The sequence below is a fragment of the Pan troglodytes genome, chromosome X, assembly GCF_028858775.2.
Source record: "Pan troglodytes isolate AG18354 chromosome X, NHGRI_mPanTro3-v2.0_pri, whole genome shotgun sequence".
Classification (NCBI taxonomy): domain Eukaryota; kingdom Metazoa; phylum Chordata; class Mammalia; order Primates; family Hominidae; genus Pan; species Pan troglodytes.
Genome location: NC_072421.2, coordinates 151,754,676 through 151,780,581, shown reverse-complemented (window position 1 = coordinate 151,780,581; position 25,906 = coordinate 151,754,676). Strand labels below are relative to the sequence as shown.

The 25,906-nt window shown below is 62.3% G+C and overlaps 1 protein-coding gene across 2 annotated transcripts in view; it reads right to left on the bottom strand.

Annotated features, from left to right (window-relative positions):
• Positions 1-5,196: 5,196 nt before the first annotated feature.
• The window catches only part of FLNA (filamin A), a 26,180-nt gene continuing 5,470 nt past the window's right edge, over positions 5,197-25,906 (bottom strand). The window contains exons 3-48 of one of the 2 annotated variants that reach the window (XM_016947661.3): positions 24,568-24,816; positions 24,367-24,464; positions 24,123-24,270; positions 23,444-23,562; positions 23,274-23,351; positions 23,020-23,182; positions 22,736-22,936; positions 22,061-22,198; positions 21,848-21,971; positions 21,538-21,674; positions 21,243-21,436; positions 20,937-21,050; positions 20,700-20,843; positions 19,336-19,459; positions 19,093-19,253; positions 18,917-19,007; positions 18,654-18,823; positions 18,345-18,462; positions 17,983-18,245; positions 16,682-17,279; positions 16,423-16,596; positions 16,175-16,337; positions 15,937-16,097; positions 15,675-15,845; positions 15,122-15,245; positions 14,876-15,032; positions 14,110-14,299; positions 13,927-13,950; positions 11,502-11,749; positions 11,293-11,388; positions 11,058-11,160; positions 10,828-10,968; positions 10,592-10,720; positions 10,231-10,404; positions 9,973-10,134; positions 9,678-9,881; positions 9,449-9,601; positions 9,230-9,352; positions 8,858-9,124; positions 8,561-8,698; positions 8,258-8,373; positions 7,586-7,718; positions 6,708-6,884; positions 6,326-6,544; positions 6,039-6,242; positions 5,197-5,713 (exon numbers count right to left, since the gene is read on the bottom strand). In XM_016947661.3, the coding sequence (XP_016803150.1) occupies positions 5,526-5,713; positions 6,039-6,242; positions 6,326-6,544; positions 6,708-6,884; positions 7,586-7,718; positions 8,258-8,373; positions 8,561-8,698; positions 8,858-9,124; positions 9,230-9,352; positions 9,449-9,601; positions 9,678-9,881; positions 9,973-10,134; positions 10,231-10,404; positions 10,592-10,720; positions 10,828-10,968; positions 11,058-11,160; positions 11,293-11,388; positions 11,502-11,749; positions 13,927-13,950; positions 14,110-14,299; positions 14,876-15,032; positions 15,122-15,245; positions 15,675-15,845; positions 15,937-16,097; positions 16,175-16,337; positions 16,423-16,596; positions 16,682-17,279; positions 17,983-18,245; positions 18,345-18,462; positions 18,654-18,823; positions 18,917-19,007; positions 19,093-19,253; positions 19,336-19,459; positions 20,700-20,843; positions 20,937-21,050; positions 21,243-21,436; positions 21,538-21,674; positions 21,848-21,971; positions 22,061-22,198; positions 22,736-22,936; positions 23,020-23,182; positions 23,274-23,351; positions 23,444-23,562; positions 24,123-24,270; positions 24,367-24,464; positions 24,568-24,816 (7,571 nt within the window). In that variant the 3' untranslated portion in view covers positions 5,197-5,525. The remainder of the gene's footprint in view (positions 5,714-6,038; positions 6,243-6,325; positions 6,545-6,707; positions 6,885-7,585; positions 7,719-8,257; positions 8,374-8,560; positions 8,699-8,857; positions 9,125-9,229; positions 9,353-9,448; positions 9,602-9,677; positions 9,882-9,972; positions 10,135-10,230; positions 10,405-10,591; positions 10,721-10,827; positions 10,969-11,057; positions 11,161-11,292; positions 11,389-11,501; positions 11,750-13,926; positions 13,951-14,109; positions 14,300-14,875; positions 15,033-15,121; positions 15,246-15,674; positions 15,846-15,936; positions 16,098-16,174; positions 16,338-16,422; positions 16,597-16,681; positions 17,280-17,982; positions 18,246-18,344; positions 18,463-18,653; positions 18,824-18,916; positions 19,008-19,092; positions 19,254-19,335; positions 19,460-20,699; positions 20,844-20,936; positions 21,051-21,242; positions 21,437-21,537; positions 21,675-21,847; positions 21,972-22,060; positions 22,199-22,735; positions 22,937-23,019; positions 23,183-23,273; positions 23,352-23,443; positions 23,563-24,122; positions 24,271-24,366; positions 24,465-24,567; positions 24,817-25,906) is intronic. The other variant, XM_016947662.4, reaches the window with a different exon arrangement.

Genomic DNA, 25,906 nt, shown 5'->3' with positions numbered 1-25,906 from the left:
CTCCAGGCTTTCCTGATGGCTTCTGGGGGTTCTTGTCGGTTTGTTTCCTTCTGGCTCACGCCGTGTCTTGCCCCCTGGACGCTGGGCACCGGTTCCGACTACTGGGTAACAGACGACTTCACGTTTCGGTCCTTCCCCACCTAGCACTCGTCTCACCCCCCCAGCACTCGTGTCACCCCCCCAGGGTTCTGAGGGACAGGCTCTGGGAGGGCTCTCGGGGAGCCAGGACTGTGGCTCAGGGTCCCTCTCAGGCTGCGGTCAGGTGTCCACTGGGGCCCAGCCATCCTATCTGACTGGGTGGGGAGCCCTCGTGATGACTCTCCCTCTGGAGGCTGTGGCAGGAGGCCTCAGTTCCTCCCCACCGGGCCTCCTCCCCAGGGCTGCTGGGCTTCCCCCGGACCTGCAATCCAGTCGAACCAGCAGGAGAGGGCGCCCCAGACCCGGCCACAGTCTCTTCATGGCCTGGTCTCCTAAGTGACTCGCCTCGCCTCCGCTGTGGTTTTTATTGGTCTCACAGGTCCACCCTGGCACGTGCTGGAGAGGGCGCCACGCTCAGGGTGGAGGCTGTTCCTGAGTGCTGCGAGTCAGAAGCACCCTTGCACGTGTAGACCTGCGTCGGCTGCTGGAGATCCCGAGCGGGCCGCCTCAGGAACATGTCCTTGGTGTCAGCGGGAGCAGCAGGCCACCTCCTGGGGCTGACACTGGCCGGGGCCTGCATTTCTGAGGGCGGGGCGTGCTTTGACATCCTGAAAGGGTTGCAAAACCCATCACAGAGAACCCCAAGAAGGGAGACTCTGCCACCGAGACCCCGTGTGCCCCGCAGGGTCTGCGCCGTGTGCTCTCTGGCTCTTCATGGAAGCCTTTCCCAGCCCTGGTCGGGGAGCCCCGGTCCAACATCCCCAGGAGCCGGTGGGAAGCCCGTTCTGGTCTGCATGGCATGAGTGCCCCACGCCAGCCTGGGTGGCAGGATGTGCCCCCCACCTCCAATGCCCCCCTCCCAGGGGCTCATTCCTGCCCCTGTCCCCTCTCTGCCCCAGGTGGGGCGACCTCTCTCTGCAGACAGGGGAGGCCTCTCCTCCCCGCATGCAGCCCTGAAGGGGAGGGGCCGGGGCAGGGAGGGGGTGTGCCGCGTCGTCATGGTGAAGGCAGAGCAGCTCCTTTTTTCCGTGATGTGTCAGGTTGCCGGATACTGGGCTCCGGTCCCTGGCCTGGAGGGTGGGATGTGGAGGGCCAGGTGGGTCCTGGAAGGAGCTTTCCACTGGGGCCCCAGGAAGACCTTGGCGTCTCGTTTCCCTGGAGACGTGCCCCATCCTTCCCACTGGGACTGGCAAGTGACTTGCTGATGACGCTCTCCGTGGCTCTGAGTTTGTCACAGAGGTTCCGTGGGCGGTGAGTGCTTTTCCTGTTGGCCCGCGCCGCCTCTGGGCAATGCGGGGGCCCTTGGTGACAGCTCCTGGCCCCTTCCAAAGCCGCCTGGCCCTTCTTGAACCCGACGAGAGCAGGTTGCCGGGCCTTCCCTGAGGAATGTGTTCCTGGCAAGTGGGGACAGCCCCTCCCCCAGGGTGTCGGGTGCAGGGTCCTGGGGTGCTTCAGGACACGGTCAGGCCCACCGGCCCCCCACACTCCTGGGCCACCTGCCTGCTGGCTGTCCTCTGTGACCCTCTCTCCCCTGAGCCGAGGTGCCGGCCCGATCCCGCGGGAAGAACAGCGAGGAGGGCCGGCTCTCCCTGCTATGGGGGCCTCGGGGGCCTGGACGGGGACTGTGTCCTCCCTCCCCGGGCTGCCCGGCGCCCTCGCTCAGGGAGTGCTCTCCTAGCGACCTGTTCGGCAGATGGGCACAGCCACGGCAGCAGCCAGACCCTGTCCCGGCCCATGCACCCACCTGGACGGATCGGCGCCCTCCTGGACTTACTGGCTCCATTGAGGGTCCCAAAGGAGCTGCCCCAGAGCACCCTAGGGGCGTCCGGACCCCTCGGCCCGCAGCAGCTACCAGCAGCCCAGGCAGGACCCAGGGGCTTCCGGGCACAGAGGCGCCGCTCCCTGGCTCGTGAGCCCAGGGCCTCTCCAGCCGTCCCCTGTTGGGGGCCTCCACTCCTGCTCTGGATCAAGGTCCTGCCCCTAGGGAGAGCTGGTGCCTTCGGGGGAGCGGGCCCTGGTTGCAGTTGGAGAGTGGGTCCAGGGATGGTGTTCTGCTTGGCTGCCGCCCTGCCTCCTGGGGGCCTCCCCAGATCCCCGGCTGCTGTCAGCTGGGGCTGAGGGGTCCTGTGGCCTAGGGGGCATCCTGGTTCGGGAGTGCCCTGCCCTGGACACCGTGTCCAGGAAGGATACATGCTCACCCTTTGTTGGGGGCCAGGCACAGGGTGAGGAGGCACTCGGCCCCACCACCCGTGTCTCTGGGAACCCTGGCTGGGTACGGCCCCTCTTCCGAGAGATCCTGCCCGGGACTGGTGCCGCCTGCCTCGGGCCTGCCCCCCACACAGTTGGGGTCCCTGGCGGGGCACCTCCTGCCAGCCACCTGCTGCTGTCCTAGCCTCAGCCGGGCCCTGCAAGCTGTCCATGTGCCTGGGACACCCGGTCCCTCTGCAAATGTTTGCAAACACCCCTGCCCCCACAGGCATGTCTGGGGGCCTCTCTGGGACTTTGTGTGCCGAGTTGGGCATGGGTGGCGGCGGGGGTCTTTCCATAGTCACCTACTTCCTGTCCTCCTCGGCCCCAGGTCCGGCGGTGCCCTGTCTGCTCGGTTTCCAGCCTGAGCCCTTTCCTGAGCTGGCCCGGTCCCCTAAGCTTCTGCAGCAGGTTCCCAGGTCCACCCCGAGGGACTCCTGGCCAGTGTTCCCAACAGTGTCTGAGTGCTGGCCTCAGTCCCTGGCCATAGATTTTGGGGAACCGCGCTCTGAGGGGCCGTTGCTTCCCTTTCCTCTCCAGGTCCCCTCCCAGTTTCCTCGGAGAGCGGGGATGGGGCTGTTGGGAGGCGGAAGGGAGGGTTGGGGTGCAGAGGTGTGGCTTGGGGGAGGGAAGGTCAACTGGGCTACCGCCCCTCCCTGCCCTCCCTGGACTCAGTCCAGACACAACCTGCGGGTTGGAGGCCTGTGCACCCTTTATCTCCTCCTAGTAGCCTGGCGGGTCCTCCTGGGTCTTCCTCAGTGTGTGTGAGTCCCCAGGCCATAGGACCCGGCAGGGTGGGGGCCCGTGCTCTGCTCTTGTTTTTGCTCCTACTTGCCCGCCCTTCCCGGGGAGGCCCCTGGCCAGGACCGTGCCAGTCTCTTTCCCTGCTGCCTGCCTGCCTGCCTGGGTGGCCTCCAGCTCACCACCCTGTGAGGCCTGTGGCCTCCCGCCAGGGCTGTCCTCAGGGGCCTGGATCCCCTTAGTTTATCTTCCGCCCTTGCCGCCCCACATGTGTCCCTGCAGCCTGGGGACGATCGGCAGGTTTGGGGGACCGGTGCCCTTGGTTCACCTAGCCCAGCCCTAGGGCGGTGGCCCTGCCAGGCATGGGGCTTGAGAGGGGATGTGATGGAGCAGGCACAGGGAGGGGGCAGGAGACTCTGGGTGACTCGGGACAGGAGGGAGTGCCCCAGAGGTTCAGAATCCTGGGCACACAGTGGGCTGAGCGGACAAGTCGCAGCCTCAGGGGGACCTCCCGTCCTCCCAACTGGCACTGCATCTTTCTGGGCCTGGCTCTGCTGCCTCACACCCCCGTTCAGCTGGTGGCTTTTAGAGGCTTCCAGAGTGTGCTTGGCCCCTTTACCTCTATGCCATTGGGCCCAGGGGGAGCAGTAGAGTGACTGCGGCTGGGGGTGGGACTTCCCCCTTTCTGTGTCTTGCTTGCCCCGTGTCTCCCAGTGAGTGGCCGCCCTGAGCCTGGGGCCAGCAGCCCAGCCCCAGTGAGAAATAAAAGTAGCCATCCTGCCTGAACTGCCGCTGCCTTTTCTACTTTGCCCTCTCAACAGGGGTCAAGGAGGGTACGCATGGTGTTGAGGTCTCAGAAGGTCTGGGTTTGACGTGTGCCATGGCTGCAGGCTACAGCCTGGTCGTGTCAGACGCTGTGGAGCTGAGGGAGGATGTGGCGAGAAAGCTGAGCGTTGCCCCCGAGAGCCTTGCTTCCTGGCCCTTGTCTGCAGATGTCTGAGGTGGTGGTGTCCTTGCCAGGGGTTTGATCGAGGGCCAAAGCCTTTGGCCCAGGGAGCAGTCAGCTTTGGGTGCTGCAGTTGGGATGTCCCAATAGCATGCAGGCAGCACCAGGAGCCAGGACGACTTGGGATGTTGTGTGTTTGGGGGCAGTCTTTACAGTGGGAGACACATAGGTTGGTGTGGGAATCCACGGCAGGGGTACCAATGAGGGGATATTTAGCAGGGGGCCCAGGGTACCTGGGATTGGCACCTTGAATGCATCCACCTCCTGCCACCTGTTAACTAAAGGGCCCTGAGGCCCAGAGCCTGGGGGAGGGGGCCTCATCCCAGTCCCTTGTTTGGGGGAATGGTGGCATGGTGGCATGTTCAAGTTACCTGGCAGATGGCCAGGGCCTGCTGTGATTTTTTTTTTTTTTTTTTTTTTTTGAGACAGAGTCTCGCTCTGTCGCCCAGGCTGGAGTGCAGTGGCGCGATCTCGGCTCACTGCAAGCTCTGTCTCCTGGGTTCGCGCCGTTCTACTGCCTCAGCCTCCCGAGTAGCTGGGACTACAGGTGCCCGCCACCACACCTGGCTAATTTTTTGTATTTTTAGTAGAGACGGGGTTTCACCGTGTTAGCCAGGATGGTCTTGATCTCCTGACCTTGTGATCTGCCTGCCTCGGCCTCCCGAAGTGCTGGGATTACAGGCGTGAGCCACCACACCCGGCCGGGCCTGCTGTGATTTTGAGGGCTGCTTAGAGGGCCCTTGATTATCTGGCCACCTCCACCAGGGAGCCTTCCTGACACCACCCTACCCAGTAATGGGCTCTCCTGCCCAGCTCTTTGCCTCCTTGCTGCCTGGGCTCCATTCCAGGTTGCTACATGTTCCTCTCCTTACGTTGGCTTGAACTCAGGGAGGCAGAGGAAGCAAAGATAGATGGCGCCTTCTGGAGTCAGGGTGGGGTGAAGCAGGAGCCCCGGAGGGAGGTGACCTGTGCTCAGCCCATGCTTTGATCTGCTCATTGGCACCCCTGTCACGTTGGCCTTGACTGGTCCCCCAACCCCAACAAAGCTACAGCCACCCAAAGGAGAATGGAAGCAAAACTTTATTCCTCTTGGCTGGAGAAGAGAACTAGTGGGTGGTTGTGTACAGGACCCCCATCCCTCACCCCTCCCAGAACCAAAGAAGACAAGCAGCGCCACCAAATGGCTCCCTCTGCCCAAGTGAAAGCCGAGAGGTCAGCGGCTGGCTGGGGAGGCAGGTGAGCGCAGCACGGCACAGGGCAGGGGCGGCTGCAGTGACAGGCGGGCGGCCAGGGCGGCCAGGGCGGCCCAGGGGCCGGGCTTGAGGGGAAGAGGGCGGGGCTGCTTGGGTAGTGGGGCAGGCTTGGGGGCTGCCGGCTGGCACGGGCCCCAGACTCAGGGCACCACAACGCGGTAGGGGCTGCCTGGGATGTGCTCGTCCCCCCATTTGACTACCAGTGTGTACTCCCCCTTGTCCTTGAGCAGGTAGGACACGCTGTAGAGCCGGCTGCCCACGTGCTTCACCAGGATCTCCTCGCAGGGGGTCCTTGGGCCATGAACCCCGACCAGCAGCATGTTGTTGCCTGAGGCAAGAGGGGTCCTCAGTCCCAGGTCCCAGCCCCCTTCTTCCCGCTGGTGTCCTGCTCTCCTCTCCTGTCCCTAAGTCAGTTCTGGGGTGACAGTTCTCTCTTCCTAAAGAGCTGCCAGCACCTCCCCAACCCAGGCCAGCTTAGCAGATTCCAGCTCCTCCCTGGTCTTTGTTTGAGGGGTCCAGGAGGTGGCAGGGAGGTGGCTCTAGAAGTGAAAGCCACGCCCCAAAGGCGGTCCCTGCTCTCCCAGACACTGGCCATCCTGTGATTTCTGGCCTCATTTTGGTGGGAAGGTGGGCCAGGGGCCCGGGTTGCCCACCTGCTTTGCTGCAGTCTACTGTGAAGCTGCTCTTCTGGCCTACGTAGGCCTTGCTCAGCCCCAGGCCCTTGGCCACCACCTTGCTGGCGTCAGCAGGCCCAGGACCCGGGGCCCCATGCTGGGGGGCACAGGTGGCCTTGGTCAGAGAGTCTACAAACACTGATGATGTCTCGTGGAGGCTGTGGTTGCTGACGAGACGGGGGCCTGCAAGGCAGAGTGGGTGGGGCTAAGAGGTGGCTGTGGTGCCGGGCATTGGGCAGATGCCAATAGCTTGGCCCCAGGCTCACCTGTGACTTTGGCCTTGAAGGGGCTGCCCCCAATGTGGTAGGGGCCGCCGTACTTGATGGAGATGAGGTAGCTGCCAGGTGCCATGGGGGTATAGGTGACGCGGTAGCCCTCAGGGCACTCCTGGCAATCCATCTTCACCTTGGAGGGGCCGTCAATGGTCACCGACAGGGCACCAGCTCCCGCATTGCTCGTGTTCACGACGAACTCAGCTGGGTTCCCTGGGAGCACAGGAGGTCAGGCAGAACCAGACTGGCCTGCCTCCCTGTCCTCGGCCACCCAGCGCAGGCTTGTCACCTCCAGGTGCCTCCTGTTGTCACCAAGAGCTTGGAGGCAAGGGCCTAGCAGCTGTGTGCACACCTGCAGCCGCACCGACAGACTTACCTGTGACACCGCCTTCCAGACCTGCTCCGTAAGCAGACACCAAGCCTGGGTCCCCTCCATGCCCAGGCTCCCCAACTCGGATCTTGAAGGGGCTTCCAGGGATGTGGGTGCCGTTGAACTTGACGTCAATCAGGTAAACGCCATTCTCCCGAGGGATGAAGCGCACAGCATACTTATCTGAGGAGCAGGGAGTCATGCTGTGGGCCTGGGGCCCCTCCTCAAACCAGCAGATGGTGTCTGTGAGGAACAGCCTCAACCCTGGCCCTCCCCATTTTGCCAGTCCATCAGTGTGAGCCCAGCCACGCTGGGCACGTGCACCCCGCAGCAGACCTCCTGAGGGCCGAAGCTTTAGACACTCAGGCTGCCCACTGTCAGGGTGCATTGGGACGGAAATCTTTTACAAGCCAAACCCAGGCCTTGCTGCCTCCTAAGAAAGGTTACCGTGAACACCATATCCCCTGCATGTTAATGGGCTCAGAGACAGGCAGGAACTTGCTTCAGGTCATGCAGCTGGGAAGGGCAGGACTAGGCCGTGAAATGAAGCCCACTGGGCTCCTCCTACCCGCAAGGCTGCCCCAGGCCTGTGCACAAGTACCATGGCCGTGGCTGAAGGGCCGGGCAGCACTGAGGCTGGACTTTGAGTCTTTCCCTGTGGAGATGGCATGGTACTGCAGGATAGAAGGCCTTCCTAATAGCTGTGGGTGGCGAGCCACATCCCCAACGGCTTGGGTCACCAATTGGGAAAGGGTTGCCTGGCTTAGGGGGCCCAGGAGTTGGGGCCCCGTCTTGGCTGCTTACAGAAGCGGTACCTTCCTTTTGTACTCTCAGCCTGCTTCCAGCCAGCAGGGCAGGGCGGCCGGGCAGGGACAGGGCCTCACCTTGGTCAATTTCTGTGACATAGCACTCCTCCAGGGCTCCTGAGGGGCTGTGCACCTTGGCATCGATCGCCCCCTTGGCCCCGTTCAGGCTGACTGCAAAAGAGGCTGGCTGGTTGACCTTTAGCCCTGACTCCTGGAAGCACAGCAGACATGGTTAGATGGGGGCGCTTGGGCCAGGGCAAGGGAGGAAGGAAAGGCCCCAGGAGCAAGAGGCCCGCGGGTCGCACTTACCCATCTGGCGTCCAACTTGGTTTAAAGAGGGAGAGCCACTGATTTGCAAGGGCCAGCAAGCCACAGGCGCACATCCCCGCCCCTGCCCCCACACTCTGCCGTCGCACACACCCAGGTGGCAGGAAGGGAGGGCTGCCCCACCCTGTGGGCAGCACCCAGCCTTGGCAGGCTGTCCCTCTTTAAACCGCAGCCCTGGTGCTCAAGGGGCACAGGCTTCTGTTCAAAGCCTTTAGACCTGAGACACGAGAAAAACTCCACGTGGTGGGCAGGATATTTCCTGCCGACCCCAAGCGTGGGCTGCACCCGGCCAGAGCAGAGGCCTGGAACCCAGAGCTGGGCCAGGGGGGTCACTGAACACAGGGCCGAGGCCTGCTCTCTGCGGTGGCTCTGGTCTGTCCGGGCCCAGGAGCCCCAGGTGGGCGGTTTCTCTCGGTGCCTCACCTGAAGGCTAGAAACAGTGAGGCGGCGGGCGTCGCCAGACGGAGAAGCCACAGGCACCACGAAGGGGCTGTCGGGAATGTGTTCCTCGTTGAACTTGACTGAGACTTCGTAGTCACCTGGGCAGGGAAAGAGTGTAAGACCGGCTCATCAGCCTTTGGGCCTCCCACCTCCCACGAACAGCCTGAGTGGCCCTGTGACCTCAAAGTGAAGAGTGAGTGCCAGGCAGGGCTATCTGTGCAACCCCTGGGTCCAATACCCACACTCAGGCCCCACCTCCTCCAACCCCAGCCGGGTTCCCAGTACCTGGCTCCTGGACCACATAAGCCACACCACAGGAGCCGTCCTTGCGGTCCTCAAAAGAGATCTCAGCCTTGCTGGGGCCCTCGACAGCAATGGCCAGGCCTCCGGCACCAGCTTCCCGGGTCCAGATACTGAATTCGGCTGTGGGAGAACAGTGTGTCCTCACTGAAGGCTGCTTCACCAGCCTTGGCCCCCTCCAGGCATAGCCAAGGTAGACATGCCTGCCAGCTCTTTCCTCCACCCCCAACCCCACCCTGGCCAACGCAGGAGAGCGAGCACTCGGAGTGTGAGCAGGCCTACCTGGCACTCCAGCTTCAGCTCTCTCCAGGCCAGGGCCCCCAGCTCGGACCTTGTGGGCTCCCCCTTCCCCTAGGGGCCCCACAGTGAACTGGAAGGGGCTCCCAGGCACGTGCTGGCCCTTGTACTTGACGCTGACTGTGTGTGTGCCCATCTCAGCGGGAACAAAGCGGATGCAGTAGGTGTGGTTCTCCCCTTCCACGATCTCGGCCTCATGGGTCTTGCCCGATGGGCTGGTCACCTGGGCTGTCATATCCTGGATGCTAATTTCTGCAGGGTGGGGATGGGCTAGTGAGCAGCAGCCCTGGGCTACACCCCTCCTCTTGGGGCTGCTTGAGCCCCAGGACCCCTCCCCAGGCTCCCCACAGCCCCTACCAGGGATTTTCAGGCTGAGGTCACAATGACTACCAACGTTGGCCACTGAAGGAGCCCGACGCCTGCGGGTGATGCTCTCTTTCACCCGGCCCTCGCCTGTCACCTTCACAGAGAAGGGGCTGCCTGCAGGAAGAAAGCACGGCCCACGCCCCTCCAGTCACATACTGCCTGTGGGCCCTGGTGTAGTGAGGGGGGCTGCCGAGGCACTGCTGCACTCACCAGGCACGTGCTGGTCGGCAAACTTGATGTTGATGATGTAGTTGCCTGGCTCTGTGGGGCAGTAGGTGACCCTGCACGTCCCGTCCTCCAGGTCCTCTGTGTTGATGTCCACCTTGCTGGGGCCCTCAATGGACAGGCTGAGCCCACCATAGCCTAGGGGATAGATACCCCTGAGCTTCGGTGCTATGCACAGTGCTCCCGCCCCAGCTGGTGGGCAGCCACTGCCTACCTGCATCGCGGGTATCAATGATAAACTCTGCAGGCTCAAAGGTGTGGCCTTCGTGAAGGCCCTGACCAGAGACCCGAACACGACTGGCATCCCCAATTTCCGACTGGCTGATCACCACCGGGATGGGGCTGCTGGCCACGTGCTGGCCGTTTTTCTTCACATGCACCAGGTGCTCCCCTGTCTCCTTGGGCACGAATGAAATCCCTGGACACAGGGCATGGCTGTCAGTCAGGGAGGGCATGGCTCCCCACAGGCTGCCTCCTTTCTGAAACCCCTGGACCCTTCAGCCGCTTACCCACGTGGCCATTACGCAGCCGCTTCAGCAAACAGGGCTCCTCCCGGCCCGAGGGCGGGACCACAGTGGCCGTCAGCAGGCTGAGATCCGTCTCTGAGATGTTGATGGGGATGTCGGCAGCAGAGCCGACCTTTAGGTGGGACATACGCATGGAGTCGTCACCTGGTGGGGACAGGCCAGCCATCAGTGTGCGTCCAGCCATGGGAGACCATGCCCACCCTGCCACCCGTTTCTGTCACTGCTCCCAGTGCCACCCACCTGTGACCCGGGCAGTGAAGGGGCTGCCTGGGACGTGCTGTTCATTGTACTTGACTAGAATGCTGTAGTCTCCCGGCAGCACAGGCAGGTAGGACACGCTGCATGTCCCATCCTGGTTGTCAGTGCAGCTGATTTCTGCTTTGGACGGGCCCTCAATGGCCAGAGACAGGCCCCCTGGAGAGAGCCGTGGGTGAGCATGGGAACTATGCTGGGGACACTCCAGTTGGCCTGCACCGAGGAGCTCCGATGGCCAGGGCAGCAGGGCAGGGAGCCCCATTCAGGAATATCTCCTGAGTCCAGCCCTTACCCCGGTGAGGGCATCCCGGGCACAGAGCAGGTCAAGACCAGAGCTATTGCTCACCCTCTCCTGCATCCTTGGTGTTGACGGTGAAGGTGGCAGGCTTGTTCACTACTCCATGGGTGAGGCCAGGCCCATAGGCAGTGACATGGCCACAGTTGACATAATCCACATAGAACTGCAAGGGGCTTCCTGAGGCAGGAAGAAGGGCCTTGTGGAATGGCAGCCTCGTGTGTCCCCCAGCCCCATCTCTCTGTGAGGTGGTGGCGGTGGAGTGGGCAGAGGCAGGGCAGGCCCACCTGGGATGTGCATGTTGTCATAGCGGATGTCCATCTCGTGCAGGCCAGCCTCGCTGGGTGCATACCGCACGGTCACGGTGCCGTCTTTGTTGTCAGTGATGGTGGGCTGCGCCACCTTGCCTGAGGGCATCCGAACCTCCCCTGTGGGGCAGTGGGGCTGAGGTCAGGGCAGCTCATTGGCACAATCTGGCCTCCTTGGCTCTCGAGCTCCTTCCCAAGTCCCCACTCACCTGTGATCTCGCCCTTCTTGATGGTGAAGGGGATGACAAGGTCAAAGGGCCTCAGGCTGGTCACATCCAGCCCATTGACACCCACCAAGGGCCTCTCCGGGGCCTGCAGTGGAGACACAGGGCATGGGTGAGGGACAGTGGGAGGATCTGGGGTCCCTCCTCACACATGGTAAACTAGGGGCTCACAGAACACCCAGCTGGCTAGCTCCAGTGTCCCTAGCTGGCCAGGCCGTACCCAAGTCTGCTGGCCGCCCTGGGCGTAGGTGTACTGTGGGGCCAGCTGCTGAGACCGTAGAGGGGGCTGCACCGAGGGCTGGTCCCCAGCCAGAGCCTGCAGGGCAAAGCAGAGAGCTGCTGGAGAGTCTGTTGTCACAGAGGGGCCCCAGGGGAACAGGCCAGGACCTGCCAGACGCCCCTGCTGACCTACCCCCCACCCCTCCTCACCGTCACTTGGAAGGGGCTGTTGGGCACGTGCTCGCCACCAAAGCGCACACAGATGACGTATTTGCCCGGCTGGGGGGCCGTGTAGAAGATGTCGAAAGTGCCGTCCTCATTCTCCACCACGTCCACATCCACCTCTGAGCCATCAGGCGTGCACACGGTGCACGTCACTTTGCCTTTGCCTGCTGCCTTAGTGTCCACAGTGATCACCGTCTCCTCCCCAATCTGAATGGTGGGGCCGATGCCAGCACCTGGTGGGGCAGGGTGGGTCCCCAAAGGGGGGCCAGCGTGTGAGCTCGGGTTCAGGTTGTTCCCGTCCGCCTGCCGCCCACACAGGCCTCTCATTGCCACCACCAAGCACAGCCAGGCCGCCAGGCCTCCTGCCCCGCCCTGCCCCTCCAAGCTGGGATGGCGAGTGGTTTCTCAGAAGGCAGGAAGGGTTCTCCTGACCACCTCAAGTGCCCATGTGGGAGAGGCCCGACAGTAGCACCCAGGTGCCTGGGAGGAAAAGGAAGGGCCCACTCCAGCCTAAGTGTTGACAGCCACTCCCTTGCCTACTCAGCCTCGCCCAGCACCATGGCCCACACTGTTGAACGCCAGCATCTGGCTGGGCACACGGCTGCCTGCGCCCTTCTGGCCTGGCCCCGGCCCCCATTGCTGTGTGTGGACGCGGTGAGGCGGAGTCCTGCTGCAGCGTGGGGGGACGTGACACTTGCCTCCCCACCCCCCAGGCCTGATGGTGAAACCGGAGTTTCCTGACAACTGAGAAGGCTCGCGGTGAAAAGCAGCCCGGTGCAGACAGGAGTGGGAGCGGGGAAGCGGGAGGCAGCGGGGTTAGCACCCGAGTAGCGCAGCGCAGCAGGCTTGGCAGAGCGGGAATAGCACCCAGGGAGACAGGGAACAGGAGGCCCAAGCTACAGCCACCACTGCTGGGTTGCGAGGGCAGAGCAGCTGAGCAGGCTCCAGGGCCCCAGAGTGCCCGAGGAAAGGGGAGAGACAGTGACGTTATGATCTGGGTCTCCGCCGTGGAGGCTTGGGGGGCTGTGGGCTGTGAGGCCTGGCAGTGAGAGTGCCCCCTGCAGCCTGGCCTCCTGCCAGGGAAGCAGCCAGGAGCACGAAACCTACTTGAAGGCCAAGCTCGAGGGGCCCTGCCACCAAGTCCCACTATCGGCCGAGGGCTCCTGCTGCACTAGGCTCCATGCTGGCCTGCCGCGGCCAGGCAGCTCTCCCAGGCTCCAGACCTGGCTGCCGGCTGCCCACGCTGCCCTGGGAGGCTTCACTCATGTGCACCCCATGCCATCTAGTTAGTGGCTTGGGCCCCAACCTCACAGGTACCCGACTGCCCCCACTTTCCCTGCCCGGCTCCCAGCGAACCGCAGGTCTCAGCCACTCCATCCTCAAAGTATGCCTCCTAATTTGGCTCTCACTGAAGCCCCGTGGCCGTCAAGCTTGCCAGAGAGCAACTTCAGCCCCCCCCTTCCCCCCCGGGCTCCCTGTCTCCATTCTGCAAACAGTAGCCAGGGAAACTGAGGTTACTGAGTCTTGCTCCCACCCTCAAAGCCCCCAAGGCCCTGCAATCAGTACTCCCCAGCCTCCCCCGCCCTGCGCACACACGCCTGTCACACACACATCGGATCCTACGGCCTGCTCTATAAAGCCATCTCGCTCCTGCCGCAAAACTCTAGCCACCCTCTAACCCTTTCCTTAGCCACCTCGCCCAAGTGCCAGGCCTGTAGCCTCTCATCAGCATCCCTGGGTGTCCCTGGCTGGGGCAGGTGACCCTCCATGCCTGTTGGGGAATGTCTGAATAACGTCACTGCTGGGGGATAGGGGAAGGGGGAAGGAGGGAGACGGGCCACAGAATGCACTTTGGGGCTCTGAGGCTGGGCCGGGCCCCGCCATGCTGGCCGCCCAAGCAGTCGACACTGGCGCTACTGCACTACCAGCCAGCCCCACCCGCTCATGCACCTCCCCCGGCCCGGGACGCAGAGGCCCCTGGAAGGTGGGGATGGGGGTCTGTGGATCTGGCCAGGGCTGGGGCTCCCATTGAGTTGGGGAGACCCCTTGTTCCCTCAGCCCACGCAGGAGCCCTTGTGCCTCCCTGGGTGCCAAGATCCCGAGACCCCAAAGTCCCCAGTGGGGTGCCTCTCAGGATGCACCTCACCCCAAAGCTCTCAGCTGCAACCCGAGTTCTCAGATGGGGAAATAAAGGCCCAGAGAGGGGAAGAGCTGGAGCGGTCATGCTCAGCTCCGGAAGCCTCCCTGGGCCCTCGCCCTCCAGCCCACGGCCTCATCTTCTGCACCCCACCCAACTCTGTCCCTGCCTAGAGCTGCAGCTGGAACTGTCCTGGGAATCGGCCCCAAGAGGAAAGGAAGCTGCCCCTCTGGGCAGGAGGGGCATTGGGAGTGGCCCCAGCAAGCAGCTTACCTAGCCCGTGACCTCCGATTGACACTGAGGTGAGAGGGCAGAGAGCAAGGAGAAAGGTCAGGTGAGTCACTCAAGGGGGCGGCCCCCACTCCCACACGCCGCCCCAAGCAGCGAGCCCTTGCACACAGGCACAACCCAAGCCCCGTGCCGAGCGCCGCAGCGGCCAACAGCGGGCGGGCTCACCTGTGACGGTGCACTTGCTGGCGTCCCCGGTGGGCACGGCACGCACGCGGTACGGGGAGAAGGGGATCTCGTCACCACCGTACTTGATGAGGATGGTGTAGCGACCCGTCACGTCTGGCACGTAGGCCACTGTATACGTGCCGTCATGGTTGTCTTGGATGTGTGTCTTCTTCGGCTTGCCTTCGGGATCCTGTGTGGCAGAGGCAGGGGAGGCAGTTGGCCCAAGCCCGAGTAGCCCCGGGCCTGCCTCAGGCGCTCCCAGAGTGCCCAGCGCTGCTGCTACAGGGACAGTCTCTGGGCCTCAGGCCTCTTAACTGCTATGGCCCAAAAGGGCTGCCTGCACCTGGCAGAGTCCAGAATGGAGACTAAAACATCCCACACTTCCCACATGACAACAGGCGCGGCCAGCGAGCTTGGCACCCATCCTCAGCCCCAGGGCCTGGCCAGCACTAGGAGGAGCTCACCGGGGTGATCTCAAGCTTCTATCCTATACCTGCCCCCATGAGAATATTACAGGTGGGGAAACTGAGGCACAAAAGGCTTTGGTGACGTGCTCAAAGTTAGCAGCAAGTGCATGTCTGGGGAAGCCTGTGCCTGTCACCACCATCCTAAGGTAGTCACAACCTTAGCAAACCAAAGACAGGGGCCCTGTCCTTCCCTGCCCTCCTTGGTGCAGCTCCGCAGGGAGATCAGACACCGGCCACCCGCAGCCCACACTCCAGCCGCCCAGGCCCCCCTGCCTCCCCTGCCTGTGCCCGGAGCTCACCGTGATCTGGACAGCCAGCAGGCCCTCCCCGGCGTCCTTTGCATCGATGGTGAACTCCACGGGCAGGCTGGCAGGCACGCCAGTGGTGTTGAGCCCGGGGCCACTGGCCTTCACCTTGCTGGCATCATGAGTAGGCAGCACCTTGACCTTGAAGGGGCTGTGAGGGATTGGTGGTGTGAGCAGTCAGACAGGTTCTCAGCATCCAGCCTGGGCCACTCCCCACAGGCAGCAGGCCCTGCCTCTTACCTCCGGGGTACCTCTTCATCTCCATACAGTACTGAGATGCTGTAGGGCCCTTCTCGGCTGGGCACATAATTGACGGTCTGGGTGCCATCAGCGTTGTCTACTACGTCCACTGGCTCCACCAGGCCTGGCCCCAGCCCCAGGGACAGAGCCTCAGCTAGTCTCCTGGGCCTCCATTCCTACCCCACCACACTGGACGGCCAGGACCCAGCCCCAGGCCTAGACCTCGCTGTATCCTCATCCACCCGACCCTGGAAATGGCCTTGACCCCCTCTGGCACGAAAGACACCCATCTGGGTGCCAGCTGGGACCCCCTTCCTGCCACATCTGCTCAGTGACCAGTCCCATCTGCTCTACCTCCTCCAAGTCCCCCACCTAGCTGCACTGTCACCTAAGGCTCTTCCAAAAACACCTACACACTTGCACCACCTCTGCACTCTGGGCCTCACTTTGGGCCTCCAGTTTCCTTTCCCGGCCCTCAAACAGGACACTGCCCTGTTTGAGGCCCTCAAACAGGACACTGCCGACCCCTGGCTCCAGGCATGCAAACACTCACCTTTGGGCCCTTGCACTTTGACCTGCAATGGGGCCACACCAGCCTTGCTTGTGTCCACCTGGAAGGACTGAGGGAGGTTGGCGCGAACCATGCCTGGGCTCAGGCCGGGCCCAGAGCACTTGACCTTGGACGCATCTGTCACATCATGCACAGGGACCTTGAAAGGACTGCCTGAGGGTTGGGGCAAAGGGATGGCGGCTGTATGAGACAGGGTGGGGACGAGCAGACAGTCCCAGCCCTGCCCTGGCCGCCACCTCCTCACCTGGCACTTGATGGCCACCATAGGTGACGTTGAGGCTGTAGGTGCCAGCCTCATAAGGGATGTACTCGACCGAGCAGCTGCCGTCCTTGTTATCCATGCAGGACATCTTGGCCTCCGAGGGGCCCTCTACAGCCAGGCCCAGGCCGCCCGTGCCAGCTCCCCTGGTCCAAACAGACAGCCGGTCATTCCTGGGGTTCCCAGGCCCACCAGCCACACGGGCTCCTGGGGGCTCCCTTACCTGGTCTCCACAGTGAACTTGTTGGGCTTGTTGGTGGTGCCACTTTGGATGCCTGGCCCGTGGACACGCACCCGGGAGGGGTCGCAGCCCTCGGTCACGGGCACCTGGAAGGGGCTGCTGGGCACGGGACTGCCGTCATAGGTCACGTCCACGGAGTGCAGTCCTGGAGGAGTGCAGGCCAGGTCAGGAGGAGCCCGGGCCACCCCACCCACCCCGTCTGCCAGCCTGTGGGAGTCCCCAGCACGCACCCTCCTCGTAAGGCGTGTACTCCACTTTGTACATGCCGTCGCCACGGTCCTGAACGTAGGTCTCCGTCAGGTTGCCTGAGGGGTTGGCCACACGGGCCTTGACGTGCGGCCCTCCGGTCTGTGTCAGAGCCCGGGCGTCCACACTGAACTCAGTGGTGGCCTCACGGAAGACACCTGCAAAGGCACAGAGAGGAGGCTTGGGGCTCGGGGGTTCTGGTCCCTGTCCCCCCGTCACATACCCCACGGCAGGGCAACTCACCCTGGCCCTCAATACCAGGCCCATAGCACTGGACACCGGAAGTGTCCACCGCAGGTTCCACCTGCAGCTTGCTGGGGAAGTTGGGCACGGGCTGGCCGCCGTACTTGATGGTGACAGTGTAGGCCCCGGGGCAGAGGGGAATGTATGTAATGGTGTGCGTGCCGTCACCGTGGTCCTGGATGTACACCTCGGCCGGAAGCCCCGCCTCCGAGCAGATCTCAATGGTCAGCTCCGCGCTGCCTGCGCTCGAGCAGTCCACTTGGAATTGGCCCACCTCCCCAGCGGTGGCCCGCTCCAGCCCGGGGCCTGAGCACTTGACTTTGGATGCGTCAAAGCAGGGAACCACGTGGGCCTTGAATGGGGAGCCAGGGATGTGGGTGTCAGCGAAGAGGATGTTGATGTTGTAGTCCCCGGGCTCGGTGGGCACGTAGGACACGGAACATGTGCCATCCCCATTGTCCAAGCACTCGAGCTGCGCCTCACAGGGGCCCTCCACCGTCAGGCCCAGGCCACCTGTGCCGGCGCCCTTGGTGTCGATGGTGAAGCGGGCGGGGGAGCCTGCACTGCCTCCCTGCAGCCCTGGCCCAAACGCCTTCACCTGAGGGAAGAAGGGGTCAGGAGCCAAGGCCACACTATGCCCCGATCCCAGACCTCCTGCTTGACTTTCCACCTGCCTCCCCTTGCCCTGGCTTCCTGCCCTCACCAAACAGGGACACGGGCGGGCCCAGGCTGCCTGCCAGATGGGCCATCCATCAGTCATAAGGACAAAAAGGAGGGCAGGGCGCGGTCACTCACGCCTGTAATCTCAGCCCTTTGGGAGGCCAAGGTGGGTGGATCACCTGAGGTCAGGAGTTTGAGAACAGCCTGGCCAACATGGTGAAACCTCGTCTCTACTAAAAATACCAAAATTAGCTGGGCATGGTGGCAGGCACCTGTAATCCCAGCTACTTGGGAGGCTGACGCAGGAGTATTGCTTGAAGCCAGGAGGCGGAGGGTGCCGTGAGCCAAGATCGCGCCACTGCACTCCAGCCTGGGCGACAGAGTGAGACTCTTTCTCAAAAAAAAAAAAAGAAAGAAAGAAAAAAAAAAAAAAGAAATTCTTCAACCCTGATGACTTTTTGTGGGTTTCTATTTCCCTCCTCCCCTTTACTCTCACTTAAACAGGGTCAAGGTTGACAGTCTGTCTCAGGAAAAAAAAAAAAAAAAAGGATTTAGGGCAGGTCTGGAGAAGATGGGGTACCTTTGGGGCCCTCAGAGAGCACAGTGGGTTCTACCCTTAGGGCCTCCCATACCCCAATTACCTTGCTAGGCTTGGTGGGGGCCACAGCTTCCAGAGGAAAGGGGCTGCCAGGCACGGGCACGCCGTCATAGGTCACCTCCACCTCATAGGGCCCTTCCTCACGGGGCAGGAAGCGCACCACACTGTTGTCAGCCCCCAGGCCTGGCTCCACCTTGCAGGGCACCGCTGCACCCGAGGGGCCCACAATCTTGGATGCCACTTTGCCTTGACCACCAGCACCCTTTGATTTGACTGTGAACTCCTGGTCTTTGCCAACGTCCACCTCTGTGGAAACGATGAAAGGAAGGAGAGAGACATGACACCCAGCTCAGCCAATCCCTGGATGTGACAAAGGCCTTTGCGACAAGGGCCCCAACTACTTACTCTCTCCCAGGCCAGACACCTTGATCTTGCTGAGGTCCAGGCTTGGAGATACTGCCACTGAGAAAGGGCTCTTAGGGATGGGATCCCCTCCATAGGTGACATTGACGCCTACTGGACCCTGGGAAGGGTGCAGAAGGGAAGGGGGTATTTAGAGACACCAGAATTGCTCCCCAACCCCCTCCTGGACCTCCATGCCTGTCCTCTCCCAGGTAAGGAATGAGAGTGGGCAGAAAGTCCCTCGGAGCTGTCCCCTAGGCTGCTGCATGAGGAGGCTGGGGACTCGGTGACTGTAGTGGAGGGTGTGGCTACCTGCTGCACAGGCGTGTACTTGACTGTGTAGGTGTTGTCATGGTGGTCGATGATGTCCACATCTCGCACTGCATCCCCCTTGGTGAGTCCTGAGAACTGGACGTCCAGCTTGCCTTTGCCAGCGGCTTTGGCATTTACTGTGAAGTGGGTGGGCTTGCCAAGCTCGACACCTGAGGAACACACAGGGACCATGTAGGGGCACCCTGCCCCAAGCCCTCCTACCCTTGATGCCCCGCAACCTGCCATGGGGTACCTGTCCTCACCAGTGCGACTGAGGCCAGGGCCCTCGGCCTTCACCTTACTGGCGTCATGAGAGGGCTCCACCTTGACTCGGATGGGGCTGGTGGGCGTGGCCTGCAGGCAGTGGGAGGAGAAGGCCTTAGAGGAGGGCAGACGTTATCCGCAATGACATCTTAGTGGCCAGGAGCGCAGCACCCACCTGGTCAGCAAAGAGGACCATAATGGTGTAGCTGCCAGCCCCCCGGGGCGTGTACTTGACCGTGAAGGTGTCATTGTCATTGCGGATGATGTCGAAGTCGATGTCAGCTTCGGCGGGGCCTACCACTCCAGGGGCACACTTGATGCCGATGCTGACGTCCCCTGCGGCGGGGAGAGGAGCGGAGGCTGAGACCTCGCAGGGACACCCCAGCCACCTGCCCTCCCACCCACAGCCAGGCCTTACCCTGGCCAGCCTCGGCGCAGTCCACAGTGAAGTAGGTGGGCTCGTGGGCCTTGAGCCCTGTCTTGGCTACTCCGGGGCCGTATACTTTGACCTTGTTGGGGTGGCTGCCAGCTCCCACATTCACCTGCAGGGCACAGGGGCAAGGGCAAGGGCATGAGCAGCCTGGAGGAGACTCAGAAGCTCCCTCAGCTACACTGGCAGGCACACAAAATGGTCCAGCTGCCTTGGGAAGAGTCTGGCAGTTCCTCAGTTGACCACAGAGGGACTGTGTGATGCTCCGGTTCACTCCGAGGCAACTACCCAAGAGAAATGAAAGCAAATGTCCACGCAAACACCTGGACTCACTGTTAACAGCACTGTTCATGATCACCAAAGGCAAGCTCATCCTCAATATCTGTTAGCAAGTGAACGGAAAAATGGAATGTGGTCTGGCCACACAATGGAGTATTATGCAGCCATAAAAAGAAATGAAGCGGCCGGACGTGGTGGCTCATGCCTGTAATCCCAGCACTTTGGAAGGCCAAGGTGGGTGGACCACCTGGGGTCAGGCGGTTGAGACCAGTCTGACCAACATGGAGAAACCCCGTCTGTACTAAAAATACAAAATTAGCTGGGAATGGTGGCGTATGCCTGCAATCCCAGCTACTCAGGAGGCTGAGGCAGGAGAGAATTGCTTGAACCTGGCAGGCAGAGGTTGCAGTGAGCTGAGATCACGTCACTGCACTCCAGCCTGGCAATAAGAGCAAAACTCCGGCTCAAAAAAAAAAAAAAAACAGGACGGGTGCAGTGGCTCATGCCTGTAATCCCAGCACTTTGGGAGGCCGAGGTGGGCGGATCACAAGGTCAGGAGATCGACACCATCCTGGCTAACACAGTGAAACCTTGTCTCTACTACAAATACAAAAAATTAGCCGGCGGGGTGGCAGGCGCCTGTAGTCCCAGCTACCCGGGAGGCTGAGGCAGGAGAATGGCGTGAACCCGGGAGAAAGAGCCTGCAGTGAGCCGAGATCGCGCCATTGCACTCCAGCCTGGGCGACAGTGTGAGACTCCATCTCAAATAAATAAATAAATAAACAAAATAATTATAAAGGAACAAAGTGCCAAGACATGCCAAACATGAACGAAAACACGGAAAACTTCGTGGTGAGCGAAAGAAGCCAGACACAAAAGGCCACGTGGCACACAGTTCCATCTATAGAACATGTCCAGGATAGGCAAAGCCACAGCAGAAAGCAGGTTAGTGGTCACCAGGAGCTGTGGGACAGGGGAGTCAGGATGGCGTGCCACAACCACTTGAAATGGACGAATCGTGTGCTATGTGAATGCTATCGAGATGGACTAAAGGCCGGTGGAGGTTGGCTCACCCTGAAGGGGCTGTTGGGGATGCTGACGCCTCCCCAGGACACCATGGCTGTGTGCTTCACCGGCTTCCTGGGCACGTAGGAGCAGCTGTAAGTGCCATTGCCGTTGTCCTTGACCAACGCCTCCACAGGGCAGCCTTCATTGTCCTGTCAGGCACATAGGAGCAGGTGGCCTGCTGGTCAGTGCCCAGGCCTGGGTGCCCACACCTGCCCTGCCCCCAACACCCGTGGGTGCTCTACCTGGACTTGGACCCGAAGTGGGGCCTTGCCACCGTGCTTGGCATCCACTGTGAACTCTGCTGGCTTGTTGACGGCCACACCTGTCTTCTCCAATCCAGGCCCACGTGCCTTCACCTAGCGGGAGACCACCCAGCTGTCAGGGGACCAGGTCCAGGCTGCCAGAGCTACAACCCAGGCAGGGTGGCCAGGGACACAGAGTGCCAGGAATACTGCTGGGGATACCAGCCCAGGGCCTGGGCCCACCCCCACCAGACCCCAAGCAGGAGCAGCAGGGCGAGACTTAGGCCATCACAGCCTGCTCTTTACCCTGTCTGGGTGGAAGTCCTGGGGCGCGTCACGGATGTCAGCCATGAAGGGGCTGAGGCGGATGTCTTCGCTGTTGCACAGCACGTGAACGGCATACTCGCCAGCCTCCTGCGGCCAGTAGCGCACATCACAGGAGCCGTCGCCCTTGTCGTCACATTCGATCTTAGCCTGCGATGGCCCTTCCACCGAGAAACCTGACAACAGCCACCAGTCCCCTCAGTGCCCTGGAGCCTCAGGGTGGGCCGTCCTTGCCATCGTCTGTCCCCAGGTGCCCATGCTGCAGCCTCCAACTTACCCAGCGTGCCCACGTCGTCCCCGATAGCCTCCACCACAAAGTCTGCTGACTTGCCAACGATGCCGCCCTCCAGCCCAGGGCCCCAGGCCCGTACCTTCTGATTGCCACACTCGGTGCCCACCTTCACCTCGAAGGGACTGCAAATGCGAGAGCCACACAGGGAACACCGAGGATCACCACATGAGCCAGCGTGGGCCCCACTGTGGCGGCCAGGAAGGAAGAGCCCATGTGGCCCCTCATCATCAGGTGGGGAGGCAGAAGGAAGAGGCAGAGTGTGCAGAGCTGGGAGAGGGATGCCTGGGGGCCTCACCTGCGCCCGATGTTCTGACCACCCCACGTGATGGTGACAATATAGGTTCCAGGGACCATAGGGTAATACTCGAAGCCATACACGCCATCCCCCAGGTCCTTCTGCTTCACGCGCTCCTCTCCCTCTGCCAAGACAAGGAGGGCCTCAGGCCTGCCCAGCAGTGAACCCAGGGGCTGCCGCCACCCATCCTGGCCTGGCTCCAGGCCAACTTACTGGGGCCCTTCACGGTGACCTTCAGCTCCCCACTGCCAGCGCCCTTTGTGTACACCTTGAAGTCAGCTGTCTCCTTCACCCGCACACCCTTGGGCTGGAGGCCCCGGCCAACCGCCCGGCAGGCACTCGGGTTACAGGCTGTAGGCAGAGGGGCCAGCTGAGCACCAGCAGCTCGGCTGGGCGACCCCTCCCTTGCCTCCCACAGGGCCGGGCTGTCAGGATTGGTGGGTCCCTCAGAGCTTGGCTGGAGGGGGACATGCAAGAAAGAACTGGAAGGGACTGTGACCCCAGGAACTGTGGCCTGGGCCAGGACATGGCAGGCCTCCTCCCACCTGCTCCACACCAGCCCAGAGCCCCCCATCCTCCCCCTTCCAAGAAGAAGACAGATCCAAGTACCGTTGACCCTGTGGGCAGAGCAGAGAGCAGCAGGTTTCTAGACAGCTGGAGCGAGCTCTTCCGAAGGTGAAAGCGTGAGGAGAGAGATGGAGAGGGGCGAGGAGAGGAGAGGAGGAAGGGCCCCAGCAGGGGAGGAAAAATAGCATGTGCCCAGACAGTAGAAGCTCAAAGAGTAGGGGCCCCGGGGCGGGCTGCAGCGGGACTGGCCCAGGGGGTCCCCCTCCTGTGGGAGGCCCAGACTGCAGTGCCACAGCAGAGGGCAGTCAGGGCCAGGCCTACCTTGGCCAACAGTGACAGTGTAGGGGCTGCGAGGGATGGGCACGCCGGCAAACGTGACGTGCACGGTGTGGACGCCCTCCATGGTGGGCTGGTAGCTGCAGCGGTATGTGCTGTCGCCCCGGGCCTCCAGCTGAGGCTCTACCGTGCCCTTCTGTCCCATGGGGTCCTGGATCACAACCTCGACCTCGCCCGTGCCAGCTCCTGCCACGAGGCACCTGCTCAGCTCCCAGGCCCCAGTGCGGCTCTCCCCACAGACCAGCTGGGCCTCGGCAGCCTCCCCTCACCTGCCGTAAAGATCTCAAAGTAGGTGGTCTTGTTGGCGATGTTGCCACTGGGCTCCAGGCCAGGACCTTGGGCTGTCACTTTGCTGGAGTCACCCTGTGACTTATCCACGTACACCTCGAAGGGGCTCTTGGCGATGTGCTGGCCAGCAAAGAGCACAGTAACCTGTCCCCAGAAGGGTGGGCCGTGAGGGTAGGGCTGGGGGCCTCCAGCCACTGCCTGAGGTCACAAGCCTCCCCCCTGGCCAAGGGCTCACCTTATGAGTCCCCGTCACCTCGGGGACGTACCAGACGGAGAAGGTGCGGTTCTTGTCGTTATTGGCGGTCACTTTTGCCTGCGGTGGGAAGGAGCCTGTGAGCCTTTGCTAAGAGCAGCCCCACTGAAAGGGAGCGCTGCGGGGCCTCTGCTGCCAGCAGCTGGCCCTACCTCCTCCTGGTGTCCGGCCGGGTCCTCCACGTACACCAGCACCTCTCCCTGGCCAGCACTTCTGGTCTCCACAGTGAACTCTGCCCGCTTCTTCACCATGTTGCCTGTGGGCTCGATGCCTGGCAGGGGAAGGCGAGCCAACCACGGGCCAGCTGTTAAGGCCACAGCCTCACCCCTCCACCCTTCAGCCCTCCCTGCTGGCCCCTAAGTCAGGCACATTCCAAACTGGGCAAGTTCATTCAGTGTGAGCTGTGGCACAGAGCCTGGCCTCGGGACCCAGCTGTGCTCTTGCTGCTGGGACAGGCCCATGCCTGTTTTCTGGAACATTCATTCTCACCGCACTGGGCCCTTGTTCCTGTGTGAGCCTTGACTGGGTTTTAGGTCCCTGTTACTGAGACCTGGTTCATCTCCATTTATAATAAAGACCGCTGGATGCTACCTCCCCGAGGACCCCACGCAGCAGGCTTCTGTGACTGGAGGAACCTATTAGCATTCTCTTGTCTACTCAGTGGAGTGTTTTCACTAGTCCCAAAAACCCACTCCTGTCTGACTCTTGGGTGGCTTGATCACCTAGCCGCCATGTAACCCAAGACCCCTGGGGACCGCCACGTTTAGATGGGACACTGTCTTATGGGGAAGACGTTGGCACACGGGTGCACCCCTGGCGGGGCTCCCTCACCTGGCCCGTAGGCACGGGCTTTCTTCGGGTTCAGTTTGGGCCGCAAGGGAGCCCCTGGCTTCAGCTTGGCCTTGGGGAACTGGGACAGGTAGGTCATGACAGAGTGCTCGTCCACGTTGGGGTCCACAATCTCCTCGGGGGTGATCACCTGTCACAGGCAGAAAACAGGAGCCATCGGGCCTCCGAGTCTCTCCCAACTGCTGATCCGGTCCCCTACAGCTGTAGCCAGGCCGGGCGGGTGTACCTGGGGGATGCCCAGCCAGTCATCCGCCTGCTGCATGGCCTCTCGTGCATTGGTAACGGGCTTGCTGGCGTCCCAAGAGTCCCAGTCAGGACACAGGCCTGTGGCGCAAGGGAGGCTGTGAGTCTGGGGGCCGCAGAACCCCCTCAAGGGCCGCCCATGGGTGACCCCAGCCCAGTCTCTCCTGCCTCTGCGCCCCCTCACCCGGGGCACAGCTGTCCACCAGGGCGCCCAGGGCCCGGCCGCTCTGCCAGTCCCGGCTGAAGTTGGTGATGGGCAGCTGCGGCAGCTTGTTCTGGATCCAGCCCAGGAGCCTCTGCTTGGGGGTCTGCTTCTTGGCCTCCTCATCCTCCTCCTCGTCCCACATGGGCATGGAGATGGAGTAGTGCAGGATCAGGGTCCAGATGAGGCCCAGGATCAGCTTCAGGTTCCCGTCCACGATGGCCTTGCTGTCTGTGAGTAGAAGAGTGGCCACGCTGGGCACACGGCTGTGCGGGAGGGGCCGATCCCAGGCTTTGGGGTCAGGGTCTGGCAGCACGGGGTAGCAGGGGCCAAGGAGGAGGTAGACACCCCCTCTTGGCCAGTGGTAGGATGTGGATGAGGCCCTCTCTGCCCAGGGTCCCAGGGGGTGTTCAGAGGTGAAGGAGACTTTGGGGTGAGGGCAGATACACACAGACACAGACACACGATGCCAGCAGGGTATGATTACTGCCAGAAGCCCTGGGCCCAGAGGAAGGGCAGAGGGCAGACTCAGCCTGCAGATGGGCAGCTCTGGAGAACAGCTGGACAGTGTCCACAGCTGCCAGAGCAGGGATCCGCCACACACCTCAGGGGCCTATGGGGAACCAGGAGGAGGAGGCTGACTCCAGCTGGCCCAGAATCCAGGGCCCATGACCTGGAGTGGGGCTGGGGCTGAGGAAGAGGAAGGCGGGTGGCCCTGGGTGGTTGGGAAATACAACTGTTGTTCCAGGGTGGGTGGGGTGAGGCAGGGGAAGTGGGGGAGTTGGGCAAACGCCCTTTGGGTGAGAGATTGTGACCCCCGCCACCACCCCCACTTCCTCTACCACCTCGAAGACCCAAGCTTGGAGTTGGGAGGCCACAGGCCTAGGCAGGGGAGGGGCCCAGAGCCCAAAGCAACCAGCAGTTGGGCCACATGGCCCTGACTCACTGGGGCCCATCGGGAGATGCCGGGGTGGCAGCAGGAGACACTGGGAACCCCCTTGCCACCCACTGCCTGACCCACTTGCCACCTAACGGGCCTCTGGGCCTCGGCAGGCTCGCCACAGGGGAAGTGGTTAGGGCGGGTCCCTGACACCCCCCATCACCATGGCAACCCTGCTGGGCTCTGGGCCCCACCCAAGGCTACTTCTGGGTCTCAGGCTCAAGGCAGGATGGCTTTAGAAGCCCTGTCAGCCTCCCCCATAATCAGACAAAATACTTCTCTGGTGAGTCAACTAGGGGGCGGGCCTATGAGGAGGGGCTGGGCTGTCCATGGCAGCTGCTTCCCAGCCCAGCAGGCAGCACCTGGAGGGCCAGGTGAGCC